Source organism: Parasteatoda tepidariorum, chromosome X1 (genome assembly GCF_043381705.1).
Source record: "Parasteatoda tepidariorum isolate YZ-2023 chromosome X1, CAS_Ptep_4.0, whole genome shotgun sequence".
In the NCBI taxonomy this organism is placed as follows: domain Eukaryota; kingdom Metazoa; phylum Arthropoda; class Arachnida; order Araneae; family Theridiidae; genus Parasteatoda; species Parasteatoda tepidariorum.
In genome coordinates, this window is record NC_092214.1 from 13,207,110 (window position 1) to 13,228,811 (window position 21,702).

Sequence of the window (21,702 nt, forward strand, 5' to 3'; positions counted from 1 at the left end):
ACAGCAACAACAATGGTATTAAAGTTATTTATTGATCTGGTGTCTATGTAACTTACATTCATCAAAATGATACGATTTAAATTCAGGGTGTGTATCCAGATTTTTCAACAAAACATAAGCAAGCACTTTTCAAGCACTCAAAAATATTTTCAATTACTTTCCAAAAAAAAAAAAAAAAAATAGGATCTGTGCAGTAATAAAAACTATTTTTTCTATTGTTTAAAGTTCTTAATTCATAAACATAAAATCAACAAAATTCAATAACATTTTCACAGCAAACTTTACATAATCATGATAAAATAACTAGTTCTTGATGAATATTGCAGAGATAATTGTGAAAATTATGCAGTTTTTGTAATTAAGAATGACAATCGATAAGGCAGAGAAAAAAATCTTTCTTTTTTTTAAAAGATAAAAAATTGAGCACTTTCTACAAACTGCGAATAAAAAAAGCACTTTAAAGGGCTTTTAAGAAATGCAAATCAAAAATAAGCACATTTTAAAAATGCTACGCACCCTGAAATTGCTTTTAACACTACACAGAAATTTACAAATTCAACATCTTAATTTTCATACTGTTTTTAAATTACATATTGTGATTGATACTCACGCGATTCCAACGCAAAAGATGCATAGTCATATGAATAGAGTACAGTGTAACGTCCCATATCCGGACGTCCCTTTTCCGGAAGGGTCGATTTCCCGGACACTTTTTAACAATCAAAATAAACAAACATTTCTTCATCTTCCCTACTCCTTAAAAAATTTAAAAAAACGAAGTCTTTTGACAGGTTTTTCCCCTTCTCAGCTTCTAGAGATCTATGCATTGAACCCATAAATCAACAGAAAAGAGAACAGAAGATCTACTAAGATGATGACGCTCCTCCTCTGGAATGCAGGAAGGGGGGGGAGATTTGTTTTCAAAAGAGCACAACTGAGTCCACTCCCTCCCCCTTCTTTCCTCTGCAGCTGGCTAGTAAAAGAGGCATTTCCTGGAACCTTTTTATTTGAGTGTCAGGGGAAGAAGAAATACTGTGAAAAAGGGTAAACACAGCAAATGTTAAAGTGGAGGGAGAATCCCCTTTAGTCACACAAGAAAAAATAAAGAGAACCCAATCAGCATGCCACGCCTTTATGCTTGATTGATAGCCAATGATGGGAGAGAAAATAAGAATTTGTCACAATCCCGCCCTCAACTTGAATGACAAGTAAGGAGGAAATGAATTTTTCTTCTCCACCTACCCACCTTAATGAATGACGGGAATTTCTCCTTCTTGCTTGAATCGTTCTAGTTCAAAATGGCGGAGAGAGCAATTAATATTTTCATAACTGAATTTTTTTTCGTTTTCTATATTTATTTTTAAAATAGCAATAATTATTTTTTTTCTAATATTTTGTTTATGATTGATTAGATATCATTCTAATACTAAAACATTATTGCCCAAAAAATAATGTTTATTTATTTCCTGCTTCTTAGATTCAGATCATTTTAAGCCTTGTTTACCTTGGAGGTCAATTATACGGAAAAATCAAATATACGGACTTCGGGCAGTCCCGCCGATTCCGGATACGCGACTTTCCACTGTATAACACATTAATATTTATGTTCATGAAATTTTCGTATTAAGCACCTGAATTTGTCATAGAGTTCTGCCTAAATTCTGCTCCTTGATTACTACAAATGCACCTAACTTGCCCATTCAGTAAAAATAAATCACCATCCTTTAGAAACACTGTCTTTTTTTTTTCTTCAGGAAAATGTTATTTTCTTAACTATCTGTTTTCATGGTAAGTCTAAAGAAAAACCCTCCTCTTTCACAACACATGAAGCCTGATCTGAGGCGGCCATAATAGATTCGTTTAAAAATCTTGTGTACAAAAAGCAATCCCCTCTACTTCCAGGAAAAGCAGAATTTATGCACGGTTTCAAACATCTGCTTACTCTCTTCTGAATACCTTTGCCTTCTTCATAGAGGAAAACATGGGAGGGGGGGACTATTTCACTCTATGCACATGCATTATACAATCATTTTATGATAGAAGTTTTTGCTTTTACTGTTCTAAATTTGACTCTCATTTCAAAGATGTTAATTTTCTAGATTTGTATTTTTTTTTAATTTTTAAGACCAAAATAATAAGGAAAAAAAATGTGGAAGAAAACCTAATCATAAAGAAGAATTTAAAAAAGGCAGCTTAAGCTGTAATTAAGTTGAGAGCTTTATAACTAAAAGCAAGGTAAGTGATTAATACAGAACATGTATATTTTAGCTTCTATTATAAGGAGAATTACTTATATTTTTAAAAGAAAATTTAAGTTCTTTGTTTACACTTTTCATTTTTATTCACTATATTCAATACGAAATTAAATACATTTTATTAACTAAGCACATTGTAACTTAACATAAATGTTTAGTTTTCTTCTGAGAATATATTTGTCAGCAATTTCAAAAAGCTAAAGGTATTTAAGATTTGTTCTGCTTTATATGCATTGTTTATTTCATTGTTTATCTCACTTAACAGCTATAGCTCTTGAAAAATTTATTTATTTTTTTCAAGAATATGTTTCAAAACTTTTTTCTTTCTGAGAGCTAGTTTCAAAATTAATAGTCAATTCGATGTTTTTTTTATATTAATTTTTTTCATTACACTTTTCACAATTTGGAATGTCTCGATGTTATACATCATTCTTACTGCTGATGTCTTCATCTTCTCTAGTTTCTTCATGAACCAAATGATCTTCACTCTTATCCATAGTGTTACTGGTGCAGCATTTTTTTTAAAGATCTTCTATTTATAACATCGGAAGAAATATGCATGCTTCATTTACCCACCTTGCAACTGTTACTAGATCTACTTTTCATAAGTTTATGTTTTTCGAAATACAACAAAATCTTTCGACTTTATCTGAGCAAATTTGTATTGCTTAGTTGAAGTCATTCATGGTGGCCACTCAAATCAGGTTTCAAATTTCCCTGATTTTTCCAGGTTTTCCAGTATAAATCTTAAGATTTCCAGGTCAGCATGTTTTTTTTCGGGCTAAAGTGTAGTATAGGTACAAGAAAAGTGCCAATATTAGTGTATTAGTCAATATAATAGTGTAGTATTTCATTTAAAATTTTATTTTTTTAAGATATCATCTTGAATAGATGTGGAGGAAACAATATGTTTAGCTTGCAGAAAATAACGCTTTTAATAAATAAAAATTTTCTGTAAGTGCTAAATAGCATTTGCACAAAACGTACCAAATAGCAATAACCCAAAACAACCTTGGATAAGTACTGTTTAATATATTTTCATTAATCAAAAGAAAATAATTCCAGGTGATTAGAAACCAATAAATTTTTATATTTATTTACACTTCAATATACAGTGTAATGTCCCATATCCGGACGTCCCTTTTGGGAAGGGTCGATTTCCCGGACACTTTTTAACAATCAAAATAAACAAACATCTCTCCATCTTCCCCTTTCCTAAAAAAAAAAAGAAAAAAAGAAGAAGATCTTTTGACACATTTTCTCTTTTTTCTAGCTTGCACTGAACCTCTGATTCATGCATCAAACCCATAAATCACCAGAAAGGGGAAGTGAAGATCTACCAAGACCATTGAGTGACCGTTAGTGACGCTCCTCCCTTGGAATGTAGGAAAAAGAGGGAGATTTGTTTTCAAAAGACCGCAACTGAGTCCCCTCCCCCCTTCCTTTCCCATGCAGGTGGCTAGTAAAAGAGGCATTTCCTGGAACCTTTTTATTGAAAGAAGAAATACTGTGGAAAAGGGTAAACGGGGCAAGCGTTAAGGTGGAGGGGGAGTCAAAATGGAAAATTTGAATAGGTCTAAAAGGATACACGTCCTTGAGAAACAAAACATTCGTTCTTCCCCATACCATGTAATATTTAGGAGGCGGGGGGAAAAGGGGGTAACATTCTTTCTTTAGCAGATTCTTTCAGTCATAGAAGAAAAAATAAAGAGAACCCGATCAGCGTGCCCCGCCTTTATGCTTGATTGATAGCCAATGATTGGAGAGAAAACAATAATTTGTTACTTCCCCACCCTCAACTTAAATGATCTCCTCTTTACACTTATTTTCTTTCACAAATAAGGAGGAAATGAATTTTTCTCCTCCACCTACCCACCTTAATGAATGACGGGAATTTCCCTTTCTTGCTTGAATCATTCTAGTTAAAAATGGCGGATTATTATTTTCATATGTCAATTTTTTTTCGTTTTCTATATTTTAAGCAATAATATTTTTTTTCTAATATTTCATATTTTATTGATTAGATATTCTAATACTAAAACATTATTCCCCTTAAAAATAATGTTTATTTATTTTTTGCTTCTTAGATTTAGATCATTTTAAGCTTTGTTCCAGAATGACATGAATTTCCCCTTCCTGCTTGAATCGTTCTAGTTCAAAATGGCGGATTAATATTTTCATAACTGTTAAATTTTTTTCGTTTTCCATATTTTCAGCAATAATATTTTTTTTCTAATATTTTATATTTGATTGATTAGATATTTTAATGCTAAAACATTATTCCCCTTAAAAATAGTGTTTATTTATTTTTTGCTTCTTAGATTCAGATCATTTATTAATTCATTTTAAGCTTTGTTTACCTTGGGGGTGTATTATACGGAAAAATCCATTATACGGACTTCTGGAAGTCCCTCCGATTCCGGATACGCGACTTTACACTGTAGAGTCATTTTATACTGTATTTTATCCAAACAGTGCTCTTTATAAAATTTATTGAAATTACCTTTCACTTTTCCTTAAATTCTTTCTTTAAACCATAAACATAAGTCAAATGTTTAAATAATGTTGTTTGTTTCAAATTAGCACTATTATAAGATATATTCAGTATTTGTAAACGAAAAATTGACAATTTCTTGTTGCATATTCTATAGGAAGAAAAAAAAACTAGATATAATTCTTTAAATTTTATTCCTTTTTTTACTTTCTTAATGGAAATTAGAATATATTAAGAATTCCAATCTAACATGGTTTCCTAGTTTAGACGAGTCAATTGGTTTTGTTTTTATATCTGGGCAATTTCATGGTGTCGGAAAAAAAATTAATATTAACTTCTTAGAAAAACTATCTTATAAAACAAAAGTTTAGAATCATCGAATTTTTACATTAAATATTTAGTATATCATAACCTAACGAAAAACAAATTGTTTCATAAAAACTGATTATTATAAGTTCGTTCAAATTAAATGGATTAAATTGTTGCTGTCGGATGTAAATCGCGTGAAAGCAAAAAATTATTATTAATTTACAAATTGTCTAAACTCCATGAATTTGTTTGTAATTTAAATGTAAATTTGACTGAATTTTGAAGCTGACATTTGAATAAAAAATTCTATGCAGTTGTTTGTGAAATATGATACATAATTAACTTGAAATTTTTTACTTCAGTATCAGATGGAAATTTCTCAAATTGGATAGAAATTTAAGTTAATGATAACCTTCTATAATAACAGAAAATTACTTTAATTTTAATCTTAATGTTATAAATATTATATTTTAATTAAATAACTTCTTTAAATTTAAATTGTCTTCTATTTCCTGTTGGAATAGTCACAATTACTTTAAAATGTTCTACGTGAAATTAAATTGTTAATAAAAAAGATTACAACTGAGATGCCTACCTCAAATAAATAAAATTAAACTAAAATAATATATTAAAACTTCATTGATCAATTTCAAGTTACAACGTAATTAACTTCAAGTACAGAATAGTTTCAAAAATTTTATTAGGTTATACATTATTGTAAATTAACCTTAAGGAAAAATTATAGCGTTTCTCTTTATATTTTGTTTCATTGCATAAAGAAAAGGTGAAATAAGAGGTGAAAATAAATAAAAACAAATGTAATGAAAAGAAAAGCAGTGGTGTCTGACTGTGTGGTGTGTAAAAATAATTAATTATTAATTAAAAATAAAAATATTTATTATTATCAAAATCTTGCTTTAAACAGAAAAAGTAATTTGATTATATTAAATCCTAGTGTTACAGTACAATTAATTATGTATTTTGGAGTCGCACGTAAGACATCAAAAGTGTATCGTGAGAATTTTTTTTTTTAAATCAAAATGAGAAATGTTTCTACATATTTGTGCAAGATAAACTGTTTTGTTATAGTTTACTTTAATTATTATTCTTTCCATTTTCTATTATTAGTATGAATTTTTTTTTAAAAAAAAAACTGCACTTTGTTAATGATTCCCTTACCACGGTTGAAAATTTTAAATGATGTTGCCCTTCATTTAACAGCCTATGACTTATTGAAAACTGATATTTATAAGTTAAAAATAATTATTTCTAAATCTTAAATTTTTTACCTGGGAAATGATACCTTGTTTACGTAATATTGAGTTCAAAATTTGGTTCATGTGGTTGCCCAATTTGAAACCTGTCCCTGTACAGTGTAGAACAAAAAGAAAACTAAGTTTTGTTTTCCTTCTTTCTAATAAACAAATATAAATAAATTTTCTTTTCCATTCTAAATTGATATATCATTTAACATGTTTTCCATACATTCCTTGGTTTTTGTCAGCTTTTTAATGTAAAAAGAGAAACAATTTCGGAAATATCAAAATAAAAGTAATCATGAAATTCAAAAAATCAGCATTAATACAATTGTAACAATATTGCTATTAGCGATTGGTTGGCTTTGCTGAGAAAAATAATTCACTGGAAAAAACCTTTAAGAAAAAGAGTGCAAGATAAAATCTCTAATTAAATTATAACCAATTATTTTTTGGAGAATTTTATTAAGTTAAAAATACTAAAATATTTTGAATAATTTTATTAAAAGAAACAAATACCCCCGAATCATTGGAACAAACTTGAACAATTAATGAATTCAGCCCGCAGACTAAAAGATTGAAAAAAAAAAGATTAAGAAAAATTTAAAAAACGTTACTTTTATAAACAGAAGCAAGTATCTTAATCCTTTCTTCCACATTTTTGCCTTTCTTAAACTGCCTAGTCCCATATTCTCCAAAGAGGTCAAAGCTTTCTCCATTCATTTCCCAACATAAAAGAGTTTGATATGGCATTCTAGTTTAGCAAGGTAATAATGAAGAGACTTTTAATGGAAGAAAAGTATTGCTGGGTTGATGATATTTCAATTTTGTTGCGATAAATTTACGTCCAAATAAAAATGGATATAACGGATGGTAAAATAATTTAAATTAAGAGAAAAATTCCAGCTTTTCTTTGAAATTCTCTGATTTTTCCAGGTTTTTATCCAAATTTTTCTGACTTTTACAGGTTTTTTCCAGTATAAAAAAATTCTCTGATAATTCCAGGTTTTTCAGGTGGGTGGCCACCCTGTCTTTGCTCTGAAGTGAATGACAGTATGAATTGTAATCAACTTGCCTGATTGAGATTCTTGAAGCCATGATAATAGTGTTCTTTTTTTAACTCTGGAAACTTAGATCCACTGACTAGCAACTCTCTTTTTCATTTGGGAATTCGCCCTAAGTTGGTTTTTCTTTTTTCCCCATTGCCAAACTTGTTTCTAATTTAAAAGTAATCACTCTGATGCGAATGGCAGTATGGACTTATAATCAAGATTCTCAATTGAGCTTTTTTGAAGCATTGATGACAGTGTTTTTTCTAACTTTGAGAATTTAAAACCACTGACTCATAACGCTCTTTTTGATTTGCGAATTAGCCATATGTTATCTTTTCCCACTATAACCAAACCTGCTTATAATTTACAAAAAAAAAATAATAATAATAATACCAAGCAGCCATGCAATTAGAATTTTCTAAAAAAGCAATCAATTCCAGTTTTAAACTCACTGTGTATGATTTTCCTTTCCCGCTCATTTTTCTTTATCAAGAGCAGCAAACACAAATAATCAGAAAAATCCCACTAGGTTTCTTACTCAATTTAAGAAGAAAAATTTTTTTGACTTTTCAGGATATATTGCAAGGAAAATCCATACCATATTTTGTCTATATCATGCAATTTTTCATCAGAAAATTGATTTTTTTTGTTTGTAATGCCAAATATTGGATTTTGTGAGCAAAAACGAGAATAGAAATAAGGAAAAACTTCACTAAAAAAGTGGAATTTTATAAAATAGTTGTTACTGATAATTCTAAAACTGGTTTTTTTCCAGGTATGATATAGGAATTTTCCAGGTTTTTTTTAAAAAATTGCAACTTAACTCTGGCAGTTCCAGGCTTTCCCTGACCCGTGGAAGCCCTGTACTACATGAAATAGAGATAGCTATCATCATAATGCTATATTTTGGCCCACTTGAACTGCAGCTAATGGTAAGTGAAAAGTCTTGAGTAAGAGAGAATTAATGGTATGAGGTCAATTCAGACATCTCAGCTGAAATGATTGTGGAAAAGAGAGGATGTATATTTTTATTTCTAAGCATAATACGCCTTATTATTTTTTTTACTTTGACTTATACATAGATGGGCGCAGAATTAAAAAATATATGGTAATAAATTCAGTAAATGAAGTTTTTATATACATTGGTTTCTATTTTCAGATTATGCAATTTTCACAGATTATGCTGAATGACTGGTTTGAAAGATGTTTAATGAAATGGGAAATTTACATTTTTCAAATTATGTCTTATAGTTGAACCATTCTTAAAATGTAAAAAAAAAATAATTTTTAAATATTTCTTTAAATAAACTCTCTTTCATGAATATTATGATAACTAATGAGTATACCAAAAAGATAGAAGACAGAAGGAAAACGATACAGTACTTACTAAACTGTTTCTAAAGTAACAACACCAAAAGCAAGAAAAAGAGGATTAAATTCAAAATCACTTCCACGCAAATTGAAAAGCCCTGAAACATAAGAACCAATATATTTTTGATATTCGAATAAAATAACATTAATATCAAACCTTAATACAAAGTTGTATCATAAGTAGTTGGCAAGTTTTTATAGTTGTTAAGTTTGTATAAGTATATGGTTATTTGTATCATTTTAAAGAATATAATTTTAAATGGCAAAATACAAAATTTGAGCAAAATTGATAGAGTTATTCCTGAGAAATATCTGACTTTTTAGAACTTCAATTTCTCAGCAACTATTCGACCGATTTTGCTCTAATTTTGCATTTTGCCATGTAAAATTACACTCTTTAAAATGATACAAAAATTGTACACTTCACAATTCAACATTTTCTGACTATTATTAAATAAATTAATAAAAAATATTAAATATTTATTAAAAAAATTTCTTTGGATAAATGAAATTTTATAATTGAGTGCAAAATTTTTTTAATTAATTAAAAAAGTTTTTGAGATGTGGTGAAATACACAAAAAGTAGAATTAACATTAAGGGGTTCAAACTTTGGAGTGCCCTCCTGATCAAACTATGGGGATCACATCACCCAGATTGTAGCTACACCCTATATTTTGAGAGTCAAAAATCCAAGTCTGTCGAAAAAAGGTATGCCTGTTCATAGAAAGTATGTTTTTGTGTCTGATTTTGTAACTGAAAATATCATCTGCACTTATGCACCCCTTTGAGACATTAAGAATTAGTCCTAGAAGATGAAGATCCGATCATTAGATTCGGGGTGGTCCGTTTTTTTTTTGTGCACAGTACATATCTACATTCTTGGTATTTTTTTAAAGACAATAAATGTACAGATTTATTGATACTAAAATAAAAATAATAAGATAGATTATATTAGCAATGTAGAAAAAAGTGAAAGGAAAAAAGTATTTTGAATTCACAAACAATTAACTGCTTCATTCGTGAAAAATTTGATTAGAAATATATGATCTTTTTAACACACTTGCATCCATATAACACAGTCAACTATAAATATCACAACTCCTGTTACCAAAATGCAAACACGCAACTTACTATGTTAAGTCACAATATTGTGAATGCAGAAAAATTATTAACTGATACGAGAATGTTGCAATACAAATTAAAATGTTGAAACAGTAAAAGGCTTTTCTAAAAATTTTCATACTTACAAAATATTTTATGTACCTTCATTCAATTAAATTTAGAAAAGAAACAATTGAATCATCTACAAATTTCACATAATTCGAAAACATTTTTTTTCATTGTAAAAAGAAAATTATTAAATATTTATTAATCAAAATATCACTTGTTTTGCATATTTATTAATATTAATTGACGGATTTACTAAAATCTCCAGTTTTGAAAAGGAATGCAATTTTGTTTCGAAACCTAAGTTCCTGAACTTCATTTAGATTTGAATCATACTACTTTTTACTTTCTTTGTTGTGAATCATACTTAAAAATAAACAAAAATGCATACAAACATACAGGCAACTTCGTCTAGTGCTGTGACAATGAGAGCAGTAGCTCCTTTGTGTTTCATGAGAAGCCGTACATCAAATACTTTTTCTTGCCAAGACCTTCCTACAAAGAAAATAAAAATATCTTATACAGTATAAAAAACAATTTAAATGAAACAAACAAAGATAAATGGGATCTTTCCAACAGATCTTAAGTTCTGACGGCAATAAAATTTAATTCACCTAATATGACCGATTAGTATCATGTCCTCATTCAAAACACACATTTACTCCAAGCAACCAACATTATTAATTCACTACAATCTGTAAAATTTATAATAAAACTGCAACAATCTTTAAAATTTGAATGACATTTTTACTAATTGCCCTTATTTTAAAGAAAAAAAAGGTCTTGCTTCCATATAACATAGTTTCCCTAACTTTTTAGAGATTACTAAAAAGACCATTAAAAAACTAAAATTGAGAATGCAAAAGAAAAAGAAAACAACTAATATAATATTACCTGTATAAACAAGAGACATAGGCTCAATTATACTTGAAGGGGGATCTGGTCGATCATCCCAGATTAAATCAACCAGATTTTGAGAGACTGCATGTAATGAATGTCCTGATAATTCTAGCTTGGAAGACAGATCAATCCAATCCTCTAATGAAATAAAGCAAAGCAAGGAAAACATGTTTTGTTATATGATACATAACCATGCTATTACAACCATAAACATTCTATGATACTTAACCAAAAAAATTTTTTTTAATCAGAATCTAATATGCATTAAAAAAGTTTATAAAATTTGTGAAAAAAAGATTTTATTTTTCATTCATAAAAATTAAGGAAACTATACAAGTAAATCTTAACTTGATCAAACATAGCCTGTATCAACTAAACTATTAAAAAACTGCAAAACAAATATTTTGTTTTCTACTTTTATTTAAAACATTGGTTATAGTTGATTTACTGTATTAGGAAATCCAAAGCCATTTCTACATTTTATTTATGATGTATTGTTTATTTTATACTACATTTTACTTATAACAATTACTTTAATATTGGTTTATGTTCCAAGATTATGACCACTTTATTATTTTGGAGGATAAAAACATATCAGATCCTCATAATCAGAGTTTTAAAAAATCCCCCCCTCCACCAAAAAAACTGGCTTTTGGTTTAAACCAGATTTTTTTGGTTTTTATAAAACAATATGTCAAATAATATTTTAACCCCTTAATTTAAATTAATCAAACCATTCCAAAGTAATTTAGAGCAATTCATTTTCAATAATCATGAATGCAGCTGTCTTTTTTTCCTGATGGCTACATTTTATTAAACAAATTATACTAAATTCAAACATATTGCTTATTTTGGGAAAAGCTTCACTTAAACTTTTGCAAAGCAAATAAAATTGTACATGTATTGTAATTGTACTTGTAATAATCGTTAATTTAGTAATCATAAGAGTTTTGATAGTTTTTGAGTTAAGTTTTGAAATTTGCATTACAAGAATACTAAATTATGAACCATAAAATATGGAAAAGAATAGCCCCTTATAAAAGAAAGTTGAATTTTCGAGTAAAAATATGGAATATTGCTTAATACCTTTTCAACTGGTAAAAATAAAATTTTTTTGCTTTTTAGAATATTTCTTTGGTTCTTTCTGAGTTCAAATTACATAAAGTTAACTGAATTGTCTGTAGAGATTATAGTTGAATGAATAATACAGAGATAAAACTTTATGCAGGGCTCAGCACAACTTAATGCAGAAAAAGTAGTGAAAAAAGTGACTAAAATTTTTAAAAAAGTTACATATAGCGACTACATTAAAAACAATATAAACATCCTGCAACATCTTAGTACCCTTAATATAACATAAAAAATTGAGCTAGATCAAGTATAACTGTTAAAAAACAATAATAATTATTATCAATTATAATGAAAATAAAAATCCATTCATTACATTACTTAACAGCTATTGAAATTTTTTGTAAAAATGTTCTCAATAAATATTCACAAAATTTTTATAGCTAAAAAAAATTACAGGCTTAACTTAAATTAAGATAACTTTTATTTTTAAACATAACAAAGATAAAATCAATATTAGTAATTAAGTCCTGAATTTTCATGAATTGATGTCATTAATGAAATCAGTTATTCTAAGTAAGGAAATGTATCCATTATTTTGAGTTAGCCTTAAAATAACTCTCTATCAGAGCGTACTTCTTTTCTAGAGTTTTTTTGAATGGCATCTCCTCTTTTTCTTTCCTCATCTTCTTCCTTCCTTACTTTAGCAACACCTTGCAGCATTGCTTTTGCTAATTTAAATTCTTCTAAACTCTCTGTTCAATGCAAGTTTTACTTCTTCATTCATCAACCTATGAACTTTCTTGTTAACATTAGGACCGTCACTCTCAAACATCAACACTTTGGCTAGTGGAAGTTTCATTTCATCGATGACTTCTGTTACTTTTTTGAAAATATTTTCGGCAGTTGCAGACCCTATAAACATTATTTTTAAATGTTGTGAAATCACACAGTTCAGGGCATCTGACCAGTAATGTACAACAGTCTGCAATTCCTTCTTGTTCGCAGAGTTGGTAGTTTCATCATACATTATAGTAAAAAATGAATTTTTATTATCTTCACTAATTTCTTGCTTAAAGTAAGGAGCTAGGGCATCTGTGATTAAATAAGGAATTTTCCTTGGATTCAATGAAAAAGATGGTGGAATACTGTTAGGAAACATAGCTTTAAAAGTTGCGACAATGTCAGAAGATGCTGCTGATGAATAATTTGATGCAACAGTTTTCATTGCCCATATAAGTTCGGCAACAGTAGCAGATTCTTTTTCACTATGAAGATAAATGGTACGGAGAGTGTTTGTTCTGCTGCTTGCAGCTTGCATTTCCTCATTTGAAGATATGTTGTTAAATAAAAGCGATTGAAGAGGATTCTTTTTAATGTCCATTTGCTCTTGATGCTTTCTTGTGCCAGCATGCTGAGATATTGCTTGAAACCCCTTATTAGAGATATTCACAGTAGATGAACAAACTTGACAGAAGATAGAATAATCATCGTGTTTCTTTCCCCATTCTGATACTTCTTTGCCTGTACCATCATCTTTCATAAGCCATATTGGATTAAATGTGTATTTACTCATCATTAACAGTTAAAACCTAAAAAAAATGTAATAGTTTACAAATGACAATAAAAACGAACTTAATAAAAGTTTGTGTATAAAGAAATTATGAAATAAAACATATTCAAAGAGAAAAAAATATACTTATCTCCCTTTCTGAAGCAGCTAAGAATTCAGTAATTTTAATTAAATAACCGAAAAATACAGTAGAGAATCAATTAATCTATGTTTTATCAAACCCAAATTACAAGGAAAAAGTGAAACACATTTTAAAGTAAGAAAAAAAAAAGATCTCCTGAATTTAAAAAAAAAAGAAGAAAAATAACATTTAAAAGGATGAAAACATTTGCAAGTTTAGATAAGAAAAACAAGTTCAAAAAATACAAAATTCGCATATTTATTTTTTGATAATAATTAAAATCCCCAAATTAACTATTATAAAACAAAACCAATAATTAAAAAACGCAATATATTTCATATTTAATTATATTGGAGGGGGAGCGATAAAAGGAAAACTTATTAATTTAAATAAAAACATCACTTGAAAATTATCGAACGGAAACGATATTTAAAAAAGGCACTAACATAAATATTAAAACCTGGAACAAGACAAGATATTATAAGATAAACGGAATTTCAAAAAAAATAAAACTTAATGATAAAATCTATGAATAAAAAGAATTAATTTATTGAGTACGAAATTCATCTTAAAAAGAAAAAAAAAACTCAAACGAAGTGGAAGCAGAAAAACAGGATCAAAATTAAGAAAACAGCTATCTGCCTCATAAAATAATCGTCTGCTTTTATTAACAAATAATTATATGCTTAAATTAATAAACAATCGTCTCCTTTTATATTTATTTTTCATAAAAAGACTCTTTTTAACGAAAGCAGATGTGATTCCACATAAAAAAAAAAACTTGCTAATGATACCGTATTTCTAAAAAATCGGAATTTATTCAACAAAAAAATAAATAAATAAATATTGTTTTGTTAATCGATGTCAAATAGATGAATATAATTGGTGATTTAAAAACGTCCTGTTCCTAATAAATAATGCATTATCCGAAATAATAAAACATTTCATCATAATAAATCAAGAATAACAAAAACTAAGTAACTATAGTGGATTTAAGATAAATCTCACATTTCACCTTTAAAATCAATACTCTTAGATAGAAAATTCAAGTTCCTTAACTCCGACACTCATTGATATGCGTGTGCAATGCATTTTCCACACCCCCTCGTAAATCAAAGAGAAAACAAAATCAGCATGCCACTCCTTTAAGTTTGATTGACGGCAGCTTATCAGAAAAACAACCAACACGCATGAGAAAAATAAACATTTGTCCCTTCCCTGCCCCCTCTCGACCTAATGATCTTCAAATAAAAAAATTAATTATTGGAATATTGCTAATCAAATTTTTAAAAAAATCTTTTAAAGTAGATATTGAAAAATTAAACAAAGAATAATTAAATAAATAAATAAAATAATTATTGTACTATTGATAATTAGACTAAAAAAATACTGAATTTTGATACTAAGAATTAAATGCATTAGTATTACAAACCAGTTTCTGATCGAATTCGCGCTAAAAAAAAGTAAATTAATTCTAAATCTTGGTAGTAATGAGTACATCTTTCATTGAATCAAAAAGGTTTAATTTCCGTAGAACCATACTCAATTTTTTAGGTCATTTATTTCGATTTGTATAATTTTTTTTTATTATCTAATTTAATTTTTATATACCGGTATAATAGAAAAATAAAATTTTCTTTCCTAATTTAAAATATCATTCATTTATTTCGATTCCCAGAATTATTCTTAAAATTATTTATTAACTTCCCAATCTAAAATGTAACTCATTTATTTCAATTAGTAAAGATTTTCTGCCAATTTAAAAATAAAATTTCTAATTAAAATACTCATTCATTGTAACTTAAAAATAAAACACTTATAATTGCGTATTAATTTTCAAACTTAAAATATCCATTTATTTCAATTTAAAAAAAAAACATTATTTTAATTATGTATTAATTGTAATGTTTAATGTAATTTATGTAACTTAAAATATCCATTTATTTCTATGGGGAAAAAAAACATTCTTTTCATAACGTATTGATTTTCTTACTTAAAATATTAACTTATTTCGTTCAGTTATTTCCATTTAAAAGCGAAATTCGTAGCTGCCGCGATCGTTTAATGAACAAAATCAATTATTTGACGAACCCTTAATTAGTTAAATTTATAAAATTTAGCAGATTCGATTGCAAACTTTATTAAATATAATGGCGTCGGCAAGTATATAATAGGAATCCATAATAACAATATATTTATATGTTGTATTATATTTACTTTAAACAATGTTATTATTATATTTATATAAATGTATAAAATTACATACCTTGTATTAGAAAAACAAGTCCCATGCATCCAGCATATACTAGAAAATGAAATTCCAATTTCCATAAAATTCCAAAATCCAAAGCAGAGCAAACGAAAGTAGGATTGATGATGAAATTTCCAGATGAAGAACGTGAAATCTCTAACTGTGACGTCATACAGCATTTGAAACTCTTTGCACGGATTTCGCAAATCAGCAATTTCATTGGCGCTTTACCCTCACCCATTTAGGTGACTCACTAGGACAGGACAATAAGGGGGAGGGGAAAGCAAAGTTTTTTATGGGATTGAAAAAGGAAAATTGTGGAACGCAATTAAAAAAAAAGTTAGATAAGTGACAAGAGCTTAAAAATAGTAAATAAAAGTTACTATTTTTTAAGACATTGACTTTAAGTGAGAAAAGTGACTCCGCCGAGCCCTGCTTTATATCTTCTATGTGGTTTCTATAATACGAAATTAGTGCAAATGAACCAAATTTTAAATTGAAATTATTATGCATGCATTATATAATGAATGATCAACAATAACATATGTTCAACAATATTATCTATAATCAAATTCAGTTTTAAGCAAACAATAGGCATAAAATAACTTACCATAACTTATCAGTAATGGGTCAATCCCGATTCTACTTCCAACAGGAAGCACCTATAAAATATATTTATGAATTCTATGTTTATAATAAGTTAATAGAAAATTAAAAAATTAAGTTTATAACTTATGCTATGTATATTTATATTTACATATAAACAAATTGAAAAACATACATAAGTTTTTTAATTTCTCATACGTATAAAAGCAGCTAAAGAAAATCATGGCAATTTGAAATTTGTCAAAATCAATCATAATGAAGTTTTAGATTTGTAGTAGCCTTTAACATTACCACAGTATTTTTGAGAAAAAGTGTTACAGCTAGAAAGAAAAACAAGTTTGTTTTTTTTTTTATCAGAATTTCTACTTGGGGGAAAAAATTATAAAAATAAAATATAATACTTGTCCACAAAAAATATATAAGCAAATTAAAGAAAGCATAACATCCAAAAAATTAAAAAATATGAAATTGCAAATCAGAAGACGCCACAAAAGAGAGTTATAGTTATTAATTTATAACTCTCAATAACCATTTGTTTCAATTTCTTTTAAGGCAAGAATTTTGGCTTTTAATAATACAGTAATGAACCGATTATCCGGAACGATAGGGAACATCGCTATTCCGGATAACTGATTTTTCCGGTTTTCTGAATCGCTACAAAAAGCAGTTTTTTTTATTGTTAAACCCAATTAAAAAAATATATGTATTTGGAAATAATCTTTAAAACGATCTAATGATTATTTCCAAAATGATGGTAAGGTAAACATCTTTCAAAAAAGAAAGAAAAATTCTGAAATATTATGAGGAAAAAAACATTTTTTTTGAAAAAATAGCGGAAAATTTGTTGAATTTCGTTCCGGTTTTTTGGTTTTCCGGATAACGGGTTCTGTACTGTACTATCCTATTTCTTCTTCTACTTCTACTGGTAGAACTGACTCTTGGCAGGAGTGCCAACTCAAGTCTGGGCATAAAAACTTCAAGATTAATGTGGTAGAAATTTTATATTTGCCTGCCCCCTCCAAAAAAAATCGATGGAGGAAGACTCAGTTGGGGACTCTGCTGTAAGTCCCTATAACAGATTTAAATATGTTATGAGTCTTATGTAACAATATAAAATCAGTAATTTTTAATAGCTTTCGTAAATTTTTTCGGGTTTTAATCAATAAACTACTATTCCAACACTGTTTTGCTACTGTTACAGGAAAAACACCATTTAACTGGCAAAATCAGCAACTTCATCAAAATTTTAAAATATCTAACTAAAAGCTAAAGAATGAGCAGAAATGTAACTAAAGTTACATTGAAATGATTTACTATATATTGAGCTAAGTTTATGATTTTCAAACTCTGTGGTTAATTTCTAGTATTAAAAATAAAATCTTTAATAAACAAGATTCAGCAAAACTTCTAATTTAATAAATTGCGGAAAGTTTAGTTTTTTTTTCTTTTAAAAAATAATAATTTCAATTTTTCAAATAATGAATTGACATTATAATTTACTTAAAAAACTATAGAATCTTAAAATTATTTCAATTTTGAATAACCTGACTTTTACTAAAGTTACACAAATGAATCAATAGACCCAAATGAAGAATGCTAAAATAGTGATTTTTATTCAATATTGCAGCCATATATTCCTTTTTTTTTTAAATTTAATTATTTAAGACAATTATTAAGAAATTCATCAGAATCAAACAAAGGAGCATTCATTCCATCATAGTAAACAGAATTTTTATACCATTATTAACCTATCTAACAACAAAATTATCTGTTTCAAATTAATATGATCTAAGTAGGCATGTCTCTAGTATGTGTTTCTTGAATTAAAATCACCATCCATTATAGCTCCAAATTGAGAGGGGAAACCTCATTGTATTAAAATAACTTACGGACAGAATTTCAATTTAGTTAATTACAGGAGCCTAATAGAAACTATTCTAATAAATACTCTTGTTCTGACCCCCACTACAGAATTTTTGAGCTGTCTGTGACAAAACTCTCTAGCACTAATATTTTTCTGCAAAAGATACTTTTAATAATAACAAACATATATGTTACTAATTTAAAGTAACAAAAGCGCTGTTTACAAAAAAAAAATTATACTTTTTTTTTTTAATTGAACATGTAATAGTTTTTTATTCTAAAATTATGGGTGATATTTTCGCATTTTGTTGGAGTACTTTTGTTGGGAGGGGGTGCACACAAGCTATTTCCTTCTTCGCATTTTGTAAAGAATCATCTCAATAAAAGAAATAATGAAAAATTATGAAATTTGCAGTAGCAATTGCCGAAAAATAGATCGTCAAGGAAATGACTTGAATCAGACTCCTCAAATGCGTCTATCAGTTTGAGATTAGAATGTTGTAATCAATAATATCGTATAAAAAATATCTCAACTATGAAGAAATCAATAGCAATAACTGCCAAAGATTCAAAGAATTATTGCCTTAAAAAGTTAATACAGGGCTTCAAGTGGACTAAAACTATTTTGGAGCAGAGAAATTCTCACTTTGGAGCAACAAAACTCTATTTTGGAACAGCAAAATTAGCTAATTAAGAGCACCTTTTTTTTTAAAGAAAAAATTAACTGCAGTTATGGTAGTTAATATGTATGTGTGTGTATATATATATACTAGTGGGCTGCGTAACCTGCTCGCTAACCCCCAAAAATTGCTACGCAATCTTATATAGTTTGCTTTGCTAACCAAGCTTGCTTCGCTAGCTACTAACTTAGGTACATTGCAAATGCACAAAATTCTAAGAATTCAAATCCATATAACAACTTTTTCTTTAAAAAAAATTGGATCTTTTTAGTAAATACTAAGTCATTAAAATAAATTTGAATTCAAATAAATGACATGTAATTCGTTAAACCTATTAGAAATGTGCTATAGTAAAAAATCTTAAGATAAAATTTCTAAAACTGATATCTCTTTAAAAAGGTTAAAATTTTGGCTATAATTAAGTTTATTAAAAATTGAAATAAGTGAATTGCAATGGATAAACCTGCATAAACAAAACATTATGTTTTTAAAAAAATACTAACCATGAACGATTCACAACTTTCTTAAAAACATAAGTATGCGTCTTAGAGCTTTGACATAGTAAAGAAAAACTTGCAGAAACTAAACATTAATTTGCAATAAATACTGAGAAAGATTAAGGGCTTTGTTAATAACAAAAAATATAATTACTTTTAAAGAATAAGAACTTCCTTAAACACACAATTATAAATTTCTGGACTTGAAGCTATCACTGTTAGGCTGTCAAATGATCTAACCCTAGAGAGGCCAACATAAAGTTGCCCATGACTAAAAACTGGTTTAGTCAAAACTAAACTGATTCTTTCAAAAGTCTGGCCTTGTGACTTATTTATAGTCATTGAGAAAGCTAGACGTACTGGGAACTGTTTTCTTTTAAAAGAAAAATGGCATGTTGTTGTCCGGTGGAATCAAAGGTATCCTAGGAATAAAAAATGTTTCAGTTTCTTTAGCATCAATTAGTCGAGCTTCAATTATATTCCTTCTAAGGTTCGTAACAATTAATCTAGTTCCATTACACAGTCCTTTAGAGGGCATCAAATTTCTAAGTAGCATAATTATGGCACCTCTTTGAATTTTTAGTTTATGGGGAGGCATTCCTGTGGGAGTGATGCTGTTCAAAAATTCTTCAGGATAACTGAGTTGATCTTGCGAATCATCACTTATAATGGCGTCTACACTTTCATATATTTTTGAGCTTCATTGTAGAAATTCCAATACACGATCATTGAACACTATTGACAAATCATTTGCGACAGTCGAAATCGCTCTACCCTTAAGTTGTTGAGGTGTAACTGTTCTAAAAACAATGTCAGAATATAACTGTTTAATAGGATCTTGGATTGCAGGATAACAAATTTCTGGCAACTTAAGCACTTCTCCATCCTTGCAATTACCAACACTCAATAACCAATTTGCAAATTCCTTTTCACTTGTAAATGCACGCATGTTTTGGGTCAAAAATAAAACTTGAAATTTAGCCCAAAGTGGACGTTTCCTTAAGTAGCTAGCAACTGTCAGTGAGCGGGAACCTTTAGGAATCACTGGCAGCACTTGGCGAAAATCACCATCCAACAGCATAACTTTCCCGCCAAATGGTTGTGAACAATTCGTGATGTCTTGTAGAAGTCTATCCACAGCTAAAAAAGCATGCACATGAGTCTTGGGAGCTTCGTCCCATATAATTAGCTTGGAATCAAACAGTAAAGTAGACTCTTGAGATGAAGGCTTTAAATTACATGCGGACGTAGCATTCAGGATTATAGGAAATTTAAATGTTGAATGAGCCGTTCTCCCTCCACTTAAGAGAGTAGCTGCAATTCCTGTTGACGCAACAGGAATAACTGCATCCCCTTTGCCACGAATTATATGTAGCAAAGTGGAATAGATAAAAGTTTTACCTGTGCCTGCAGGGCCATCCAAGAAAAACAGTTTTTGAGGTTTATTTTCGTAAATTGCACTTAACACTACATCCACTACAGCACGTTGCTGCACATTTAGCTTTTCAAAATTATTCTGGCCGGCTGTATGTTCTCGAATCACATCATAGACTGGTAAACATTGTCTAATTTCAGGTAAGGTGACTTCTGGAAGGTTAACTTTCAGTAAAGTTAATCCATAAACTACTAACAGTTCACTAATTTCAGCAAGAGCATACTGTACTGCTGTTTCTTCAGAGTATTGACGAGCAAAATCTTCACAAAGAAGATCCCTATGCTCTCTCCAAAGTTCAGGAATGTTTTCAATTTCTCCGAATCTGCAGATAACAGCAAAGAGCATTCGCAAATGGCGCGGCATACGTATTTGTGAAGCTTCACACAAAGTATTATGCCAGTGTTCATCTCCTTTAAGAAAACCAAGTTCTCTACATGCTTGTTGATAGCTGGCACAGAGATTTCCATTAATGGGTTCTTAAATCGTCAAAACTAATTGCACCAGATTTCCTTAATAGCAGCATTCGCAAATAAAAACGTTCACTGTCTTGAATACTGACAACAGGCATCCTGCCAATAATTTTATCCCTGCCTCTTTGTCGTCTTTTCCATCGGTTATTACTTTTATTAAAAATGTAATAATGTCAGAATAGTAATAACTGCAAGCTTCCGCATCAGTTTTATTAATCTCAAACCCTGCTGTCAAAGTCGTATTTCTAGCAGAGGCTCGAGCGACAGCTTCACCTTCATGCCCGCTATGGTAAACAATTTGTTGTTGATTTGGTAAATGAACAGCTAAAAGCA

General features: G+C 28.8%; 2 protein-coding genes across 3 annotated transcripts in view; both read right to left on the reverse strand.

The window, feature by feature from the left end:
- The window catches only part of LOC107454822 (xaa-Pro aminopeptidase 1), a 138,090-nt gene that overhangs the window by 72,012 nt on the left and 44,376 nt on the right, over positions 1-21,702 (reverse strand). For both annotated transcript variants that reach the window (XM_071187627.1, XM_016072127.3), the window contains 4 exons: positions 16,429-16,480; positions 10,800-10,943; positions 10,305-10,400; positions 8,754-8,835 (listed from right to left, as the gene is read on the reverse strand). In XM_071187627.1, coding sequence (XP_071043728.1) covers positions 8,754-8,835; positions 10,305-10,400; positions 10,800-10,943; positions 16,429-16,480 — 374 coding nt within the window. The remainder of the gene's footprint in view (positions 1-8,753; positions 8,836-10,304; positions 10,401-10,799; positions 10,944-16,428; positions 16,481-21,702) is intronic.
- LOC122271640 (uncharacterized) lies at positions 12,340-16,422 on the reverse strand. The gene is made up of 2 exons (XM_043053588.2): positions 15,834-16,422; positions 12,340-13,465 (listed from the first exon to the last, which is right to left on the reverse strand). Exon 2 carries the CDS (start codon positions 13,450-13,452, stop codon positions 12,610-12,612), a length of 843 nt encoding a protein of 280 aa, XP_042909522.1. The 5' UTR covers positions 13,453-13,465; positions 15,834-16,422; the 3' UTR covers positions 12,340-12,609.

Coding starts and splice junctions, on each gene's coding strand:
- LOC122271640 (XM_043053588.2), bottom strand. CDS start 13,452: ATGATGAGTAAATACACATTTAATCCAATATGGCTTATGAAAGATGAT.